The 17,500-nt window shown below is 39.2% G+C and overlaps 1 protein-coding gene across 1 annotated transcript in view; it reads right to left on the bottom strand.

The window, feature by feature from the left end:
• LOC118762906 overlaps positions 1-17,500 on the bottom strand; it is a 38,746-nt gene that overhangs the window by 18,552 nt on the left and 2,694 nt on the right. Inside the window, exon 2 of the mRNA XM_036501936.1 lies at positions 14,264-15,018. Within this exon, the coding sequence (XP_036357829.1) occupies positions 14,264-15,018 (755 nt within the window). The remainder of the gene's footprint in view (positions 1-14,263; positions 15,019-17,500) is intronic.

The raw sequence follows: 17,500 nt of genomic DNA, 5'->3' as shown, positions 1-17,500 counted from the left end.
ACTTAAGCGCCTTGAAAATCTGGTTAAGGTTCGCCAAAATGTGCCCCTAGGTAAAACAGAGGCAAAAATGACAGTCTACCGTTATTCCTTTATAACTGCTTAGACATAGATGTTGGCATAGCTGTGTGGTCAAGAAAAATACAAGCAAAGCTGTGGTCAGCACTGGTACACACGTAGCTGTGTGGTCAAAAAAGATGCAGGTATGGTTCTGCATTCAAGTGAGTGTATTTAAGACTGTCGATAAACGTGCAGGCCTTGTTGGTTGGGATTGCTGTGTGGGGTCAACAGAGTCATAGGCGTGGCTGTGCGGTCAAGAAGTTTCCTTCACATCTCCGTTGTTTCTCGTTTAATCTCACTGCGACGCTGCTGTGGCACATGTATTTTAGTTGTAACCCCGAACTGCCAAAACCTTGCGAGTGTAAACCGGTCGAAGAAAACTGTGGTAACTCTGCAGATCGATCATTCACAGAATGTTTGCTCGGTTTAACACCACTGTTTGGTCCTTTGTTCGTCTTCAGCAAAGGTCTCGGGCGTGGTCTAAGGTTTTCCTTTCTTCCTTACACTCACGGAGGCCTCGAAAAGCTCGTGCATGTTCTTTCTTCTATCTTTTCACAGCCATAAAACATCTTTTTTTTTACTTCTTAACTTATATAATATATCCGCTTCACTGCCTAAATATTTACAAATTCTTGTGAATGGATTTGACAGACAGAAACTGGAAGGAGATGGCCGCTATGTGTGTACGTCTTGGTGCATGAGGCTGCACACCAACTTAGCGTTTCGGCGAAACTGTCCGATTGAATAAGTACCAGGCTTTAAAAACATAAGTACTTGGGTCGAATCGTTCGGCTAAAATTCCTCAAGGCGGTACCTCAGTATGGTCGCAGTCTAATGACTAGAACAAGTAAAAAGATAAACGATGAATGAATTCATCACACAAAGCCATCAACGTTCTATAATCCGCAAAGAGATTAATTTTGGGAAAAAAGGTGTTAGAAAAGGTTTAAGGCACCCAGCAGATTTCAGTGTCTCAGTTATGGATCGCGACCTCAATGTTGCAGACTCCTGCGTTTAATCAACAACAGCCATATGGCGCAATGGTTAAGAGCACAGGCTACTAATCCCAAGATTCCGAGTTCGATTCCAGGCAGTGACCTGAATAATAATAATAATAATAATAATAATAATAATAATAATAATAATAATAATACAAGTATGAATGATAGAGAACCACTTCATAAACTCTCAAATACAAACCAAAATAAAAAACAAATCCAAATTGGCAACTATGTAACAAATGAAATAATACGAGAATTAAAACCTGATTTTACTGAGTTAAATGAAATTATTTACGCTTCTGCTAGGGCAATTGAAACCAGCTGTATGCCCCCGAAAAAACAAAGAAAACAAAATCTGGGAAGAAATCAAACCTGGAGAAGTAAAATTGAAAAAGAGATTGAATTTATGAGAGGGGAAATATCAATATTAAATGAACTAATATGTGGAAATGATGTAAGATCCAGAACAGGAAGAAAGATGAAGAGAAAATTTGAATCCTCACCAAGAGAAGAACTGATATCAATAAAAGAAACGCTGAAACAAAAAGTCCAAGCAAAAGCCCAAAGAATACGAAGATTTGAGAAGAGAAACAAGTTTTACAAGCAAAATAAGCTGTTCACATCCAATGCCAAAAAATTCTACAGAGAAATAGGGAAGGAGAAAGTAACCGTTAAAGACCCCCCTCCCATGGAAGAAGTTCAAAACTTTTGGAAAAGGATTTGGAGTGACAAGAAGACGTACAACATAAATGCAGACTGGATTATACAAACTGAAGGATCCTACCAAAATTTACAACAAGCATGGGAAGACATCACAATAGCAGACCTAAGAAAGGCACTCACGAAGGCCCATAATTGGAAATCCCCGGTAAAGATAGGGTGCCGAATTTCTGGCTCGCATCGCTCCCATGCGCACACGGTAAGCTAGTTCAGCTGCTCAATGGAATTATGAGAGACCCAAAGAAAACACCTGAATGGTTAGCAAGTGGCATTACTTACCTACTCCCAAAGAATAACGAAACCAACCTTCCAAAAAACTATCGGCCTATAACCTGTCTATCCACCACGCATAAAATCCTAACATCTATCCTGGCGGAGAAAACATATGCATTCATGGAGAAGAACGATATTTTCCCCATTGAACAAAAAGGGTGCCGCCGAGGCTCTTACGGATGCAAAGATCAACTGCTAATCAATCGTATGATCCTTGAGAACTGTCACAACAAGCGCAGAAATCTCGGCACGGCATGGATTGACTATAAAAAGGCCTTCGACAGTATACCGCATCCATGGATCTTGAGATCGCTGGACATCTTTAAAATTTCCCCTGTGATTTCAAACTTCCTGAAGCACAATATGTCGTTGTGGAATACGAATCTCCAATTATACCACTCTAATGGAGTACTTGCCTCAGAAAATATAAACATCAACTGTGGAATTTTTCAAGGTGACTCACTTTCACCTTTAATATTCTGCATAGCCCTAATACCCCTTACAAGTGAATTAAACAGAACAGGGTATGGGTATAAAATTGCCAATAAAAAAATAAGCCATCTATTTTATATGGATGACTTAAAACTTTATGGTAAAGACAATAATGAACTTGAAGGCCTATTGCGCACCGTGAAAGCATTCAGCGATGACATCGGGATGGAGTTTGGACTTGAGAAGTGTGCCAAGGCCACTTTCCAGAAAGGGAAAGTGAAGACCACAAATTCAGTCGTGTTAGATGTTGACACAGTCATAAGAGAGCTTGAGCAAGAACAATCATACAAATATTTAGGGATAAATGAAGGCTCTGGTATTCAGCATGCAAGCATGAAAGAGAAAATCAGGAAGGAATGTTATAGGAGAGTTCGTGCAGTCCTGAAATCTGAACTAAATGCACGTAACAAGGTGTTAGCTATAAATTCCTTAGTAGTTCCAGTTGTTACTTATAGCTACAATGTGTTGAACTGGAATATGAGTGAAGTAAAGAATATAGATAGAAAAATACGCAAGCTGCTGAGTTGTAATAGGATGCACCACCCAAAGGCAGACGTAGATCGCCTTTACCTTCCCAGAGCCCAAGGAGGTCGAGGCCTGATCCAATTTGAACTAGCTTACAAAACAACCACAATTGGACTGGCCAAATATCTCGAAATATCGAATGACTGGATGCTAAAGCTCGTGGAAAATCACGAGAGACGAAAGAAGCTTCATTCTATTATAAAGGAAAGCAAAAAATTTGCTATTGATCTCGTGCAGGATACCCAAACTGAACAACCCGAGGGAAGTACGGCAACTGTTGTTGCAAAGAAGGTGAAAATGATGGCAATGAAGAAAGCGCACGAGCAATTGGCTGATAGGTGGGAGGAGAAACCTCTGCACGGCAAATATGTGACCCGCAGCAAACAAGCTGATGTTGACCAGAAGCAAACCCATCAGTGGCTACGGAGCTCAGGGCTAAAAGCAGAGAGCGAAGGTTTCATCCTGGCTGCTCAAGATCAAAGCCTATTAACCCGGAACTACCAGGCCAATGTGATGAAAAATGGAGCAGACCCAAAATGCCGATTCTGCAACGACATGATTGAAACAGTGGACCACCTAATCTCTGGATGTAAAGTCTTAGCACCAGTGGAGTATAAATTAAGACATGACAGAGTTGGCCAATATCTACACTGGCTAATAAGTCGGCATTACAATATCAAAACTGCCGACAAGTGGTATAATCACCACCCTGAGGCTGTAACTGAAGGAGAAAATGTAACCATTCTGTGGGACTTTCCAGTACATACAGACCGAACCATCAAGGCCAATAAACCAGATATTGTTGTGAAAGACCAAAACAATAAAGTTTGCTTATTGATCGACATGAGCATCCCCTGTGATCATAATATCTCAGCGAAAGAGTTTGACAAGCTCAGAAAAAATAAAGACCTACTCATTGAAATTGAGAAAATGTGGCATCTCAAGGCGGTTACAATACCAGTGATCGTAGGAGCACTAGGAATGATCAAGAAGGGAACCGAAAATTATATGAGAATGATCCCTGGCTTACCATCCCTGCAAGAAGTGCAAAAGATTGTCTTAACTGGTACATCACACGTATTGAGAAGAGCATTGTCGATGTGAGAACTGTTGCTGCTCATGTATTTTAATTTAACTTTAAAAAAAAAATTTAAAAAGATGAACGAACTACTGAGTTTGGTTTAATGGCCTACCAATGCATACTATGAATTTCTTTGCCCTAGGAGTCGGGAAGACACTCGGCAAGAAATGGAAGCAAATTTGAAAGAAGAAAAAAAAAGTAATAAAAATAATAATAATAATAATAATGCCCTGATGCAGTACCAAGCAGTGGCTCTCATGGCTTCTGATCTTAACTGATTGGAAGTGTCATCATGTACATTGTTTTCTCTTGGTATAAAAGATGGGCTAGAGCAAATATTCTGCTCAATACCACAGATTTGTTTGTCAGTTGTTTGACCTTAACCAGTTGAGCATGTCCCTTAGTGGCTGACGATATGTACATCTCTGATCACGGGCAGAAGTAGTGGGGGAGCATCATAGCCATGTGTTAAGAGGAAATCTTTGGGGTTTGGATGATTGACCCTTGGAAACATGGGTGTTTCGTTCATCATCCTTAAACAATCTTTATTCAGGGACTTTTTGAGCGGGATGGGTTTCTCGGCCTGAAGAAAATTCTAACTGGGCCCCACCTGTAAGGTCATGCGCTGTTTATCTTGATATGAGATCCCCATGTCGCGCACATATGGTTGTGATGCATGTGCCTGGTGTATCCTTATCAGACGGGTAGTCATGATGGGTATACTGGGCTTCGTATATTTTACCGCATGCGTCTATGCCCAGTGAGAAGTAGAAACACAGTATAAAGAACAAGAACGCTCATTTGCGAGCTGAACGTGAAGAAGATTCGACAAATTTAATCGTGTTTCCTTGATCCTTGACAGAATATTGGTTTCAAATTTTTGGCTCAATGCCAGCAATTTTGGGGAAAGGGGTAAGCCGATTATATCGACCCCAGTATTCAACTGGTACTTATTTTATCAACACCCGAAAGGATGAAAGGCTAATCGACCTCGGCGGAATTCGAACTCAGAACGTAAATACGAATGAAATGCATTTTGTCCGGCATGCTACCGATTCTGCCAGCTCACTGCCTTACTCGACGCCCTCACTATGTTCTTGTGTTCATTTACTGGTTTCAGTCATTTGACTGCGGCCGTGCTAGAGCAGCGCCATTAATCGAACAAATCGACCGCAGGACTTACTCTTTGTATGCCTAGTACTAATTCTATCAGTCTCTTTTGCCGAACCGCTACTTTACGGGGACGTAAACACACCGACATCAGTTGTCAGGCGATGACGGAGGTGGACAAACACAGACAAACAAACACATACATATATATATATATATATATATATATATATACGATGGGCTTCTTTCAGTTTCCGTCTACCAAATCTACTTACAAGGTTTTTGGTCAGCCCAAGGCTATAGTAGAAGGTTCCATGTAGCTGGGAAGCAAGCTTCTTACCACACAGCCACGCCTGCTTCTTTAATTCTTTTCTACTTAATTAACCACAGAAAACTGGTACATAGGCTACTCGCTTTACTATCATTTCGTCTTTCCTTACACAGACACAAACATATGCACTCTAAAAGATACACAGAAACACACAAGCACACAAATACAGAGAGAGAAAATAAGAAAGAGAAGAACAGAGAACAAGAAACGTCATTGCAAAACCCCTTTTCCTGCTTTCCTGTCTGGTATTAGAATCGTGAAATATTCCTCAGCCCACGGGTTTCATTCCATACAACGCGCCTACAAGCATAGACGTAGCTGCGTGAGTAAGAAATTCGTTTTGCAGCCATGTCGTAACACCTTGCGCAAATGTCTTTAGTCATAGCCTTGACCAATATTTTCCGAGTGAGGAATTGATAATCGTAAATGTAAGCTACACTGAAACTCATATATATACATATATATATGTGTGTGTGTGTGTGTGTATGTGTGTGTGTGTGTGGTGTGTGTGTGTGTGTGGTGTGTGTGTGTGTGTGTGTGTGGTGTGTGTGTGTGTGTGTGTGTGTATATATATATATATACAGGGGTTGGACAAAATAATAGAAACACCTTAAAATTTCAAACAAATGTATTTTAATATGGGGTAGGACCGCCTTTGACAGTAATTACAGCTTCATTTCTACGAGGTATGGACTCGTACAAAGTTTGAATTGTTTCCAAAGGAATTTTTGTCCATTCTTCAGCTAAAACAGCCTCCAGTTCCTGTAGTGATGATGATGGAGGATATCGGCTCCTAACTTGTTTTTCTAAAATGCACCATAAATGTTCAATAACATTGAGATCTGGGGACTGTGGTGGCCAGATATGACGTTCAACTTTACTAGAATGTTCCTCGTGCCATTCAGTAACAACTTTAGCAGTGTGAATTCGTGCATTATCATCCTGAAGAATTGTATTTTCCTCCGGAAACAGTTCCGCAACCATAGGATAAATTTGATCAGATAAGATGTTTAAAAACTTTTGACTATTAATTCTGACATGAAGGGAAACTATTTGGCCGGCGAATCTCCAAGATATAGCCCTCCAGATCATCACAGATCCTCCTCCATGTTTAAGAGTTGGAAGAAGGCAGTCTAGGTCAAATGCTTCTTATGGCTGTCTCCACACGTATATTCGGCCGGTGGTCAGAAACAAGATAAAGGATGACTCGTCCAAGAAAATAACATTCTTTCACTACCCTAGGGACCAATTCTGTGGGTTTTTACCCCACTCTAAACGCTTTGCAACGTTTGTTTTTGAAAGTGGTGGTTTTCTGATTACATCGCTCCCGTGAAATCCGGCTTTGTGCAGCTCTCCGGCGAACAGTTTTTGTAGAAACTGGTTTCTCGAGGTGGTCATTAAGCTCTGCAGTAATTTTGGGAGCTGTACTTTTGTGATCCTAGTGCCTGCCATAAGAGCACCAACAATTTGACTTCTTTGAAAGTCAAATTGATCTGTAATTTTAATGAATTTTAATTACCTTTTTCTGATGATATCTGAAAAGAAACAGCAATTTTAGCAAAACATATTAAGCAACACTAATAATAAATAAAAAAAAACATAAAAATAAACAAGCTTTTGGTGGTTTTATAGATATTTCAAAATTATGATGCGATGATGTTTCCATTATTTTGTCCAACCCCTGTACACATATATATATATATATATATATATATATCTATATATATATATATATATATATATTATATATATATATTATATATATATATATATATGCATATGTATGTGTGCAAGTATGTTTATAGGAATAAGTGAGGCTTAGCGGCAGGAAGGGCACCCAGCTCTAGAAAAACTACATCATGAATGGTTATGATGATATAGATGTATACAGGTGTGTGTGTGTGTGTGTGTGTGTGTGTGTGTGTGTGTGTGTGTGTGTGTGTGTGTGTGAGCCGAATATCCGGTGTGTTCCAGGCTGAAAATGGCTAGAAATGCCGCACAATTGCTCTTAATAAAAGTATATTCGGTTTAATAAACTATTTCATTTCATTTGAAAAGTTTATCTTTCATTTAGGAAATTAAATTATATTGTCTTACACATTTATAGCATTCTGGTGTCTGATTCACGATATTACAGTTAAATCCTCGATATTTCAAGAATATTAAATAAAAACATACGATTAAGTAATTGTGAAAACAGTTTTATTTTATTTCATTCGAAACTAATACCGAACATAATGTATTTTATTCTTAAAATTCTCTCATTTTAAAAAAATAATTTGAAAATTTAGCAGTAACCAGAGTGACGAGACATAAACAGCCAATCAAAATTTAGCAGTAGCCAGAGTGACGAGACAAACAGCCAATCAAAATTTAGCAGTAACCAGGATGACGAGACATAAACAGCCAATCAAAATTTAGCAGTAACCAGGGTGACGAGACATAAACAGCCAATCAAAATTTAGCAGTAACCAGGGTGACGAGACAAACAACCAATCAACCAATAAAAATAAAATCGTTTTCATGTCGTGTTAAAACCAACAGATCCAAATAATGAAGTGACAAGTAAAAATTTTGCATTATGTTGCTTGTTATTCTCTTTAAGTGAACATTTTTCTGGTTGAAATACACCGAAAAATGGTGACACAGCAGTCAAAAAATCGCAAAAAATAGGGATTTTCATAGAAAAAAAGCACCTTTTTGATGTAAATAATTTTTGGTGTTAACATAGTCCGATTTGAATTTTATCTTCTACGGAAGGAAAGGCAAGCCTTCTTCTATCATACTCTCAATTTTGGTTGACTTGCGCCGCGGGGTCTCGGAGGAGATAGTGTTAGTTGAAGGCTTCCAAACCAGCCATACACAGACAATTTCAGCTTTATATATAGAGAGAGAGATTAGATATGTATCCATCATTGGTTCGCCAATCCTGAGCATTATCATAACAACACCTCAGGATACAAAATTTTCTTTGGTTTCCAACTATTTAAATTCCTACATAGAACATGTCACCCTCAAGATGCAATCCAGCAACAGCTTATGTTTGCCTTTTGGGATTTAACACAATCAGTGAAATGAGAACAGAAGTGTAGATGTAGTAAAGATTGTTTGCCAACATAACATGGCACTCCTGGTTTAGGACTAATGTTGCTGTAATTTAGCCCCAGGAAACATCGTCTCCAGCTGGCTATACGACACGATCTGTGTCCTTACGTTTTTCGAACATTCGTCCTAAACCAGGACTGTCATGTTATGTTGGCAAACAATCTTTACTACAAAGTACCGTTGCTGAATATCTCACGTTGTAAGATTTAAAAATAATAATTTTCTAAGAAGAGTAGATAACATATGGTATAAGCTTAACCATTTGTTTCGTATCATTGATATATCCGCAACTGATCAAATTATTAGAGATCTTTTTGTAACGGAATTCTGTGCGATGGTAAACCGGAAGATTTCAATGATTATTTTCCCTTTTGAAGGATAATGAACGATATCTTCTTGGTCTACAATGTTTATTGATCCTGTTTCATTGAAATGCCTACAGTGGTCACCAGTTGGTGTTGTTGATCTGAATATATTTTGGTAAGGCTACTTGTGAATTAGCAAATTTTTTTTGCAGACTACAAAACACTTCTGACAGAAAGTCATCAGCTATTTTAATTATTGTACTTACAGAAAACTGGATCCATGGTACCATTACTGTCGGAAAGAAATCTTCCTTTTCCAACATGTAACGAATTTTAAACAAAATGATTATACGATAAATCTCCGAAAACATTGTCTCTCAAACGTGTAGACAGTTTGAAGATTTTAACTTTGACCCAATGCGATGATGATTGAAAACAAGTACAGGTAAATTTCATTGAATTTTATTCCTTTTGTGGTTACTGGTAAGGTCTGATGGAAGTCATCTGGCCAGTCCACCGCTACTCCTCCCTATTGAGGTCTCTTGTCAAGTTACGCAGTGAATATGGTTTCATTATCATTGACATGCACTACAAATATAATTGTATGATACTCCTTTAAAAAAATTCTGTTGCTAAATCATTGACCTCATTGTTGTATTTTTTTAAGCTTTAGGCCATTTATATCTTTGACTTTGTCAATAAGGATTTCCTTATATATTTCATTTCTGCACCCTATTTCTGTCAGGGTATACCTGTTGAACTTGATGTTTGATATCTTCGACAAGGTCGTCGCAAAACTTGAGCCAAAGTGGAAGTGGATTGGGTGGGTGGTTCTCAAGCTTTTTCCCAGTATGGTAAAAAGAACACTAAGCTTCTTAACTGGTTGAGATAGAAAAGCTTCTGACTGTGGGGCATCCCAATTGGTATCCTTCTCTAGCAAGCCAACTATAAGGTACATCCCTCTGCAGGTGGTGTAAACTTTGCAATTGGCCAGTCGAAGACCAGAAAATGTACTTGATCCACCCACTTTATCAAAAAAATGCAGTCACACCGAATGGTGTGTGCAGTTAACTTTCTTCCGATACTACTATAAAATCTTATGTCAGACTGACCTTCAAGAAAGGGAGCCGTACTTTCTTCATCCCCATTGATTATTGTTCCATGAATTGATGGTACAGCTATGTATTTGCGGAGAGACCACATTGGCACAGACTGAAAAGAAAAATCTAAAGGTTGTGTCCTGTCCAAGTTGTACTTGCTGGGCAGCAATTGATTGAATGAAGTAAAGCAGTTGGACATTATTTTCTAAGTAGACATTATATTGGTGTGACTTCATAAATAGAAGTGACGAGAAATGCCAGAAAGCATCATTGCTGTTGATTCCTTGTTCTTGCAGGAATCGGACAACTTCATCCCTGCTGGTTTGCTTTGTCAAATCAAATTTGGCAGGTGTCAGCGCCCTTTATGACATATTGGCAGACACTTAAAGAACATTATTAAATTTCAGAGCTGCAAATTTCATCCGTGCATCAAATGTTTTGGTTAGATGTCGGTCATCAATTTCATACTGTCCAACTAAGATTTGGAATCCTCCATCTTCTCTTGCTCTTTTTCAGTTTGAGCTTCTTTGCAAAATGGTTTTGGAAACCCTTTGGGAATTTGCTATCTTCCACTCGAAGTGACTTCTTTTGGCGGTCAACATGAGGACCATGAATAATCTGGGATTTAACAATACTAAGTGAATCATATTTGTTAACCAGATCAAAATGTGCGCCTCACTGAAGACCTTTTTTACTGCAGTATTCATGATAGAAACGTTATTTCAAGCAACTTTCAGCATAAAATACTATAAAATTAGTCCCGTAGCCACAAAATTTGCTCGCCGCATAAATTCCTTAAAATTACATAATATGACTCGCATACAGTATAACCAGCTGCAGGTCTACATGAACCAAGTCTTTTTCTAAAACTGTAAACCTTGCCAAACAGAAACAGACAGCAAGGGAGTGAGAGAAGTAGAGAGAGAGAGAGAGAAAGACGGAAATAAAGAAGGATAGATAGCAATTGAGAGAGAGAGAAATGAAGAGATAGTGATATAGTGATAAAGACAGAGAGTGAAAGAGAAACGAAGAGAAAATTTTTGAAATGGCAAAGCTTTTCGATGAGCAGAAAGATAGAATGTTAAAACATTGATATTCAGCATTGTAAAGAAAACTGAGAAATAACAGACGATAGCTACATAACTACATAGCAAAAGATCAAGATGGACATATACACTCTTATAATGGTTGTGTGTGTGTGTGTGTGGTGTGTGTGTGTGTGTGTGTGTGTGTGCGTGCGTGTGTGGATGGATGATATATATATATATATATATATATATATATATATATATAGGTGTGTGTGTGCACGCGCGCGTATATATGCATAGCTTCATGAATATAGGAGTTATTCGTTAGTTACAAGAAATTTCGGAGATGTCCTTGCATAGAAAGTGACCTGATCTGAGATCGTGTGCTGGGACGAAAACAATTGCAACGTGGAAGCCATTTAAAAACACACAAAAACCGTCAGATTCACTTCAACATTTAAATTTAATTTGCCAAAATATTTTCGTCGCTTTGAGACCACAACCTGTTCACTGGCGAAATATGTTCTGGTCCAGAAAAGGAGACCAATCTGTTATTAGTCTTTGGCGTAATGTAAAGAATATGCCGTATCATTAAAATGTTAGAGGTTTTGAAAGATTTGTTATGGTTCTGGCTATCACAGAATTTTGTCAGTGAACAGGTCACGGTCCCCAAGCGACGAAAATATTTTGGCAAATTAAATTTAAATGTTAAAGTGAATCTAACGGTTTTTGTGCTTTTAAATGGCTTGTAAACATCTTCCATGCTGCAATTGTACAAGAATTTCGTGTTCGGAAAGTGGAGATTTCGGACGGGCTTGTAAAACGCGCCGGTACGGCACTGTACGCTACACAAGCCCGTCCGATAACTGAGTTACCCGACCATGAAACTTCAAGTAGCTCACGTATAACTCCTGTGTCTATTAAACCATGTATACATATATTCATGTATTATGTTATGATTGATTGATTGATTCTAGTTTCAGCTTATGAGCTGTGGCCATGCTGGGGCATATATTATATTATATTATATTATATTATATTATATTATATTATATTATATTATATTATATCATCTAGGCATGTATGTATCTCTTCCGTCGTAATACAACGTCAAAAACTGGTGCTCTTCAAAGTGAAATCCTCTGCACCGAATTACGGATACTCCCTTGTCAGTCTCACAGTCAGAACTGCAGCGACCCGATGATTATCTTGTAACCAGTTGTTTCACTTCAACCAGCGACACAAAAACTATGATCTCCCATATATACGAAGTACTTTCTGTCAATTATTTCCTTCGGTTGACAACATTGAAGAACGACACCAAGGATCTATCATTCTTGTCAATCAATCGATTAACAGACAGCTATATTCGCTTTCACTATGTGCCCTCTCCGAAGAGGACTTCATTTTACAGTACTTCCTCATTCTCCGCACGTAGGTCTTGCCTACACGACCTTACCATCTCCGGTTAGACCGTAACGTATTCCACAACAAAATCTCCAAGTTGGTGGTGGTGGTGGTAGTAGTGGTGGTGGTGGTGGTGGTGGTGGTGGTGGTGGTGGTGGTGGTGGTGGTGGTTGGTAGTTGCGGGGGTGTTATTTTCGTTGTCCTTATTGTTAGCAAACCTATGGCCGAAAGCAAACCATCCAAGACCATATTCACCTTTCCCCTTTATGCAGAAGTCTTTTTTTAAGTGGTAGGGTGTAATATTTACAAGTGTGAGATTTGGTTGCTATTTCTACTACATCAAGTGACCAGCAAGAAGCTCCATTGTTCTCGTCACCAAATTAGTTTCCAGTCAAAAGTTATAAGAACGCAAGATAGCAAAAGACATCCTAAGAATAACTATCAATTTCCCTTCCTATTTGTTCGTGAAGAATACATAACCAGAACCATAACCAGTCTTTCAAAGCCTCTAACATTTTAATGATACGACATATTCTTTACATAATGCCAATGACTAATAACAGATTGGTCTCCCTTTCTGGACCAGAACATATTCTTGATTTGAGTTGTTACCAATCCTATTCAGAATGCTAGTAAGTCTTGGACTTCAGTTTCTGCCCACCAAGGCAACATTATTGACCCCCCGCATATTTCGGACTTCTGTATTAACCATGTATACATCTAAAGCTTGAATAGTGACTACTCATATATCTAAGGGTTCACTATTACTACCCATATATCTAAATCCTGAGTACTGACTACCAATTCAGCTAAGACGGTGTACACACTACACTCACATACGTTATAGACCGTATATAAGGAACGTTGATCTCTTCTCTCGTTTTACACGACTGGAGCCGTCCTTTTGCTCCTGCAGAATAAGCTGAGTTTATACCAACGCTGACTCAGCCTACACGAGGTCCTTGTACCTCTCATCGCGAAAACCTCCACTATATTTCCGTTCTCCTGGTCATGGATTAAATTATTCCTCTGATTCTTCTGCAAAATTACAACACTTTGGAAGCCCCTTTTACGCATTCCCATTCTTAGTATTAACATACAATTTAGAATATATACTAGCTATATTCCTTTTCCCATCAGTCTAGAAGAATCTAATTTGTCTAACACTGCGCACTTCTAATTAGTTTAAACACTTCACATTTTCCTCTTCAGCGTAACAAACACAAAGTACAGAGTCATGAGGGATTCTCGTGTCGTATCGACATAGGAGTGACTAATTGTTTTCATCAACTAGACACCCTATTCCCTAAATTAGCGTGCAAAGTGGAGGAGCATTCCACAGACCTTAAAGTACTCATAAAGTAGTTCTCGAGTAGAATCAGCGTCACACAGTGTGATAAAGTCCATCCAAGGAGCTTCTACACGGTTCTCATTCCAATTTACTCACAAGACTTCTGTCGACCCAGCACTAAGATAAATGCACCAGCCCAAGATGTATGAGCCAACTCGAAACACACAATTATGAGACGAAATTCTCGACCGCACAACCAGACCAACATCCACATAAACACTAAAACACACACACAGATAAACACACATTTAAATATGTACAATCCCACCGAAACATGTATGAATATTTAAGAATGTAAACATATATAAAAGATTTACAGGCATTAAAACATTACATTTCGTCCCTTTATTTTCATTATAAGCATTCAAACCACAAACCTTATTTTCTATTGGTGGGTTTATCCAGCTCTTGTTGTCACGAAAGTTTAAAAAGCTGTAAGGAAAATCATAGTTGTAAAATCCCTCGTTGAACACCTCATCGGAGGGTTCACGTATCGCATAATGCGGCTCTTCCGGTATACTGAGCGCTTGGTTGGGGAAATAACAGCTGGTCGTTTCATGTGTAGATTGCGGTGGCATGGGAGGGTTCTGGCTCTGGTCGTAATTCAACGGAAGGTAAAATTCCACATTGGGCACCGGGTATTCATTGGGCCACAAGTTTTTATCGTAATCACAAAAGTTCTGCTGGTAAGTAGGATAACCATCGATCGTATGGTTCCACTCCCAGGAGGGAGTGTTATATGAAGTAAAGTTCTCTCTTTCCCTGCTTCGGGATTCATGAAACGATGGTTTTTTCGTGGAGGCTTGTCGCTTCTGTGGACTGTCTTGGATAGATTCTGCACTTTTGGAAGACTCATAATCATGGCTGGTGCTGGGATAATTACTGCGTCGCTCCTCTTCCGAATGCTTCGACCCACGGCTATTCTTGCTCTTTGACAAATTCTGGTAATTTTTCTTTCTTGGATAACATTGGTTGTCTGAAGATCGAGGAACAAAGCTTCGGTGCCAGGTATGAGTTTGTTCACGTGATGGAGTACTAGAATCTCGGCGTTTGGAAGCAGTGTAATCGCTTTTGGATTGATGGCGGTTGGTCCTTTTAGGCGGCTTCTGCTTTTCAGATTTGGTATGACTATCTGAAAATCAAAGAGAGAAGGGTTTTGATTATTCTCCTAGCAAACAGAAATGGAAAAGATATGGAAATATTTCTTTATACTATTAAGCGCAAACATGGCTGTGTGGTAACAAGTTTGCTTCCCCAGCACATGATTCCGAGTCTTCAATCCCACTGCGAGCCGACCAAAGCCTTGTGAATGGATTTGGTCGACGCAAACTGAAAGAAGCCCATCGTGTGTGTGTGTGTGTGTGTCCACCACCATCGGCTGATAGCCGCAGATGGTTTGTTTAAACTCCCGTAACTTAGCGATTCCGCAAACGAGAGGCCGTTAGATAAGTACCAGGCTAAGAAAATAACTACTGGGTCAATTCGTTCGACTAAAAATTCTTCAAGGCGGCGATGCCCCAGCATGGCCGCAGTCTACTGACTGAAACAAGAAAAAGATAAAACGATTCAAAGTAGACCAAAGTTATTGTTTCCTTTAATAATTAAAGACCTACCTGTAATTAAAGAAACTACCTGTACCTATGATTATAGGCCTATTGGTAGTTAAAAAGCCACCTGCCCTTAAACAGTGACCTGTAATTAAAAACCTACATGTATCTATGATTATAGGTCTATTGGTAGTTAAAGACCAACCTGTAATTAAAAACCTAGCTTAATGAAAAGGCTACCTGTAATTAATGCCCAACGTGTAAAGACCTACCTTTAATTAAACACCTTTATGAAGTAAAACATATATATTATACACCTACCTGTACTTAAGCACCTAACTGTAATTAAACAGTAAAGCGAGTCGCCACATCAAAGTGGCGGTTAAATGTTACTATTAGTTGAACCCCAGACAGATTCTCTGCCTGCTGGTTTTCGGTGCAACACTCTGCAGCCTTTGTATACAATATATTGCTAGCGGTGGTGGGGAGCGAACCCTTACATCCTCCAGCAGCTAACAGGGTTGCTTACAATATATCGCAAGCAGAAGCGGATCTTACCTATCACTCCAGTGCGCAGATACACGCGGCTGAAGACGAACCAAACAGCTCGAAACTGGGTCAGCCTTGCGATCCTGTTAACTGCTGGAGGGTAGTAGGGGTTCGTCCCCTACCAACCCAACCATCTCCCGCTAGCCATATATTGTATATAAAAGATGCTGAACGTTGCACCGAAAACCAGCTGGTGGAGAATCTGCCTGGGGTTAAACTAGTAGTAACATTTACCTGCCACTTTGATGTGGTGACTCGCTTTACTGTTTAGTATACGTAACTACTCTATCACTTATTGAAATTTTATAACTATCTACTTCGCTTATAATTAAACACTTATCTGTAATTAAACGCCTACCTGTAATTAAACACCTCCCGTTAATTAAAATGATACCAAGGATGAACTGGTTGAATTTATTTGAATGAAATCAAAACCTCATTCTTCGTTGACACCTCAGTAATAACAGTGTTTTTGTCTTTTTTTACAAAACCACAGAGAAGGGTATAGTGGGTTAAATCAACCTCAGTACATCACTGGTACTTAAACTCACCGATCCCAGTACTACATTGTTACATATTTTGTCGATCCCGGTTTGTTGAAAGGTAAAGTTAAAACGAGCAGGATTTAAACACGTAAAAGGGACGCAACTCTATATTTAGTACAATTTTATCATTCCATTATCTTTCCTGACAATAATCGTGTCGGTACAAAAGCTCACTTTGCAGCTATGTCGTTTCGGGTTCAATACCAATGAGCGGCGCTTTGAGCAAACACCTTCGGCCATCACCTTGAGTTGATTAATGCTTTATGAAGGAAATTTAATAGACTGAAACTAGGCGAGACTGTGTCTGTTCTTATCAGTCGCTCGGTTTAACATTATCAACCGGTCCTTGCGTCCCTTTAAAAGGATCCAATCTATTGCCAGTATTCTAGTTAATTCACCAGGCTGAGGATAACGTCATCCTTTCCTACAGGTACCCTTTTGGGGGCAGCTGTAAGCAGGGATGACGTTGCTCTTCTTCCCTGATTAAGTCGTATGATTTTAAAAAATGGGTCCTTTCTGTTTGACACACACGTTCCAATTTCATTGAAGTTTTTCGATATCATCGTGGGCTGCACCTGAATGCATCATCGGTGATGTTTCCTGGCATCAATAGAAGTTTTGGGTCTTAGAGCAATAAAACATCTTTGCTCAGGTGACCCTACCAGGGTTGAGAAAGCCCCAGCTTGAGTCCACTTAGCATTGTCCCCTTCAGGGCTCACACTTCCTGACCTATAGCCACTTTGAGGCAACCTCTGCTCTTTTCACAGCCAACTCGAGGACCTCCTTATTTACAGTCTGGTCTTTACCGAGAGATCTTTAACTACAGACAGAACCATAATTATCGATACGGTTGGTTTCTTTAATGACAGGTAGGTCTTTAATTGCGTACAGGTCACGTATTTCCATCTGTAGTCATCTGAACTGCAAGAAATAGCAGCTAAATTTCCTTCAGACACTGTGCCGTCTTAGAAAA

This window comes from Octopus sinensis, linkage group LG4 (assembly GCF_006345805.1).
Source record: "Octopus sinensis linkage group LG4, ASM634580v1, whole genome shotgun sequence".
In the NCBI taxonomy this organism is placed as follows: Eukaryota; Metazoa; Mollusca; class Cephalopoda; order Octopoda; family Octopodidae; genus Octopus; species Octopus sinensis.
This window is presented reverse-complemented; position numbering and strand designations above follow the sequence as displayed.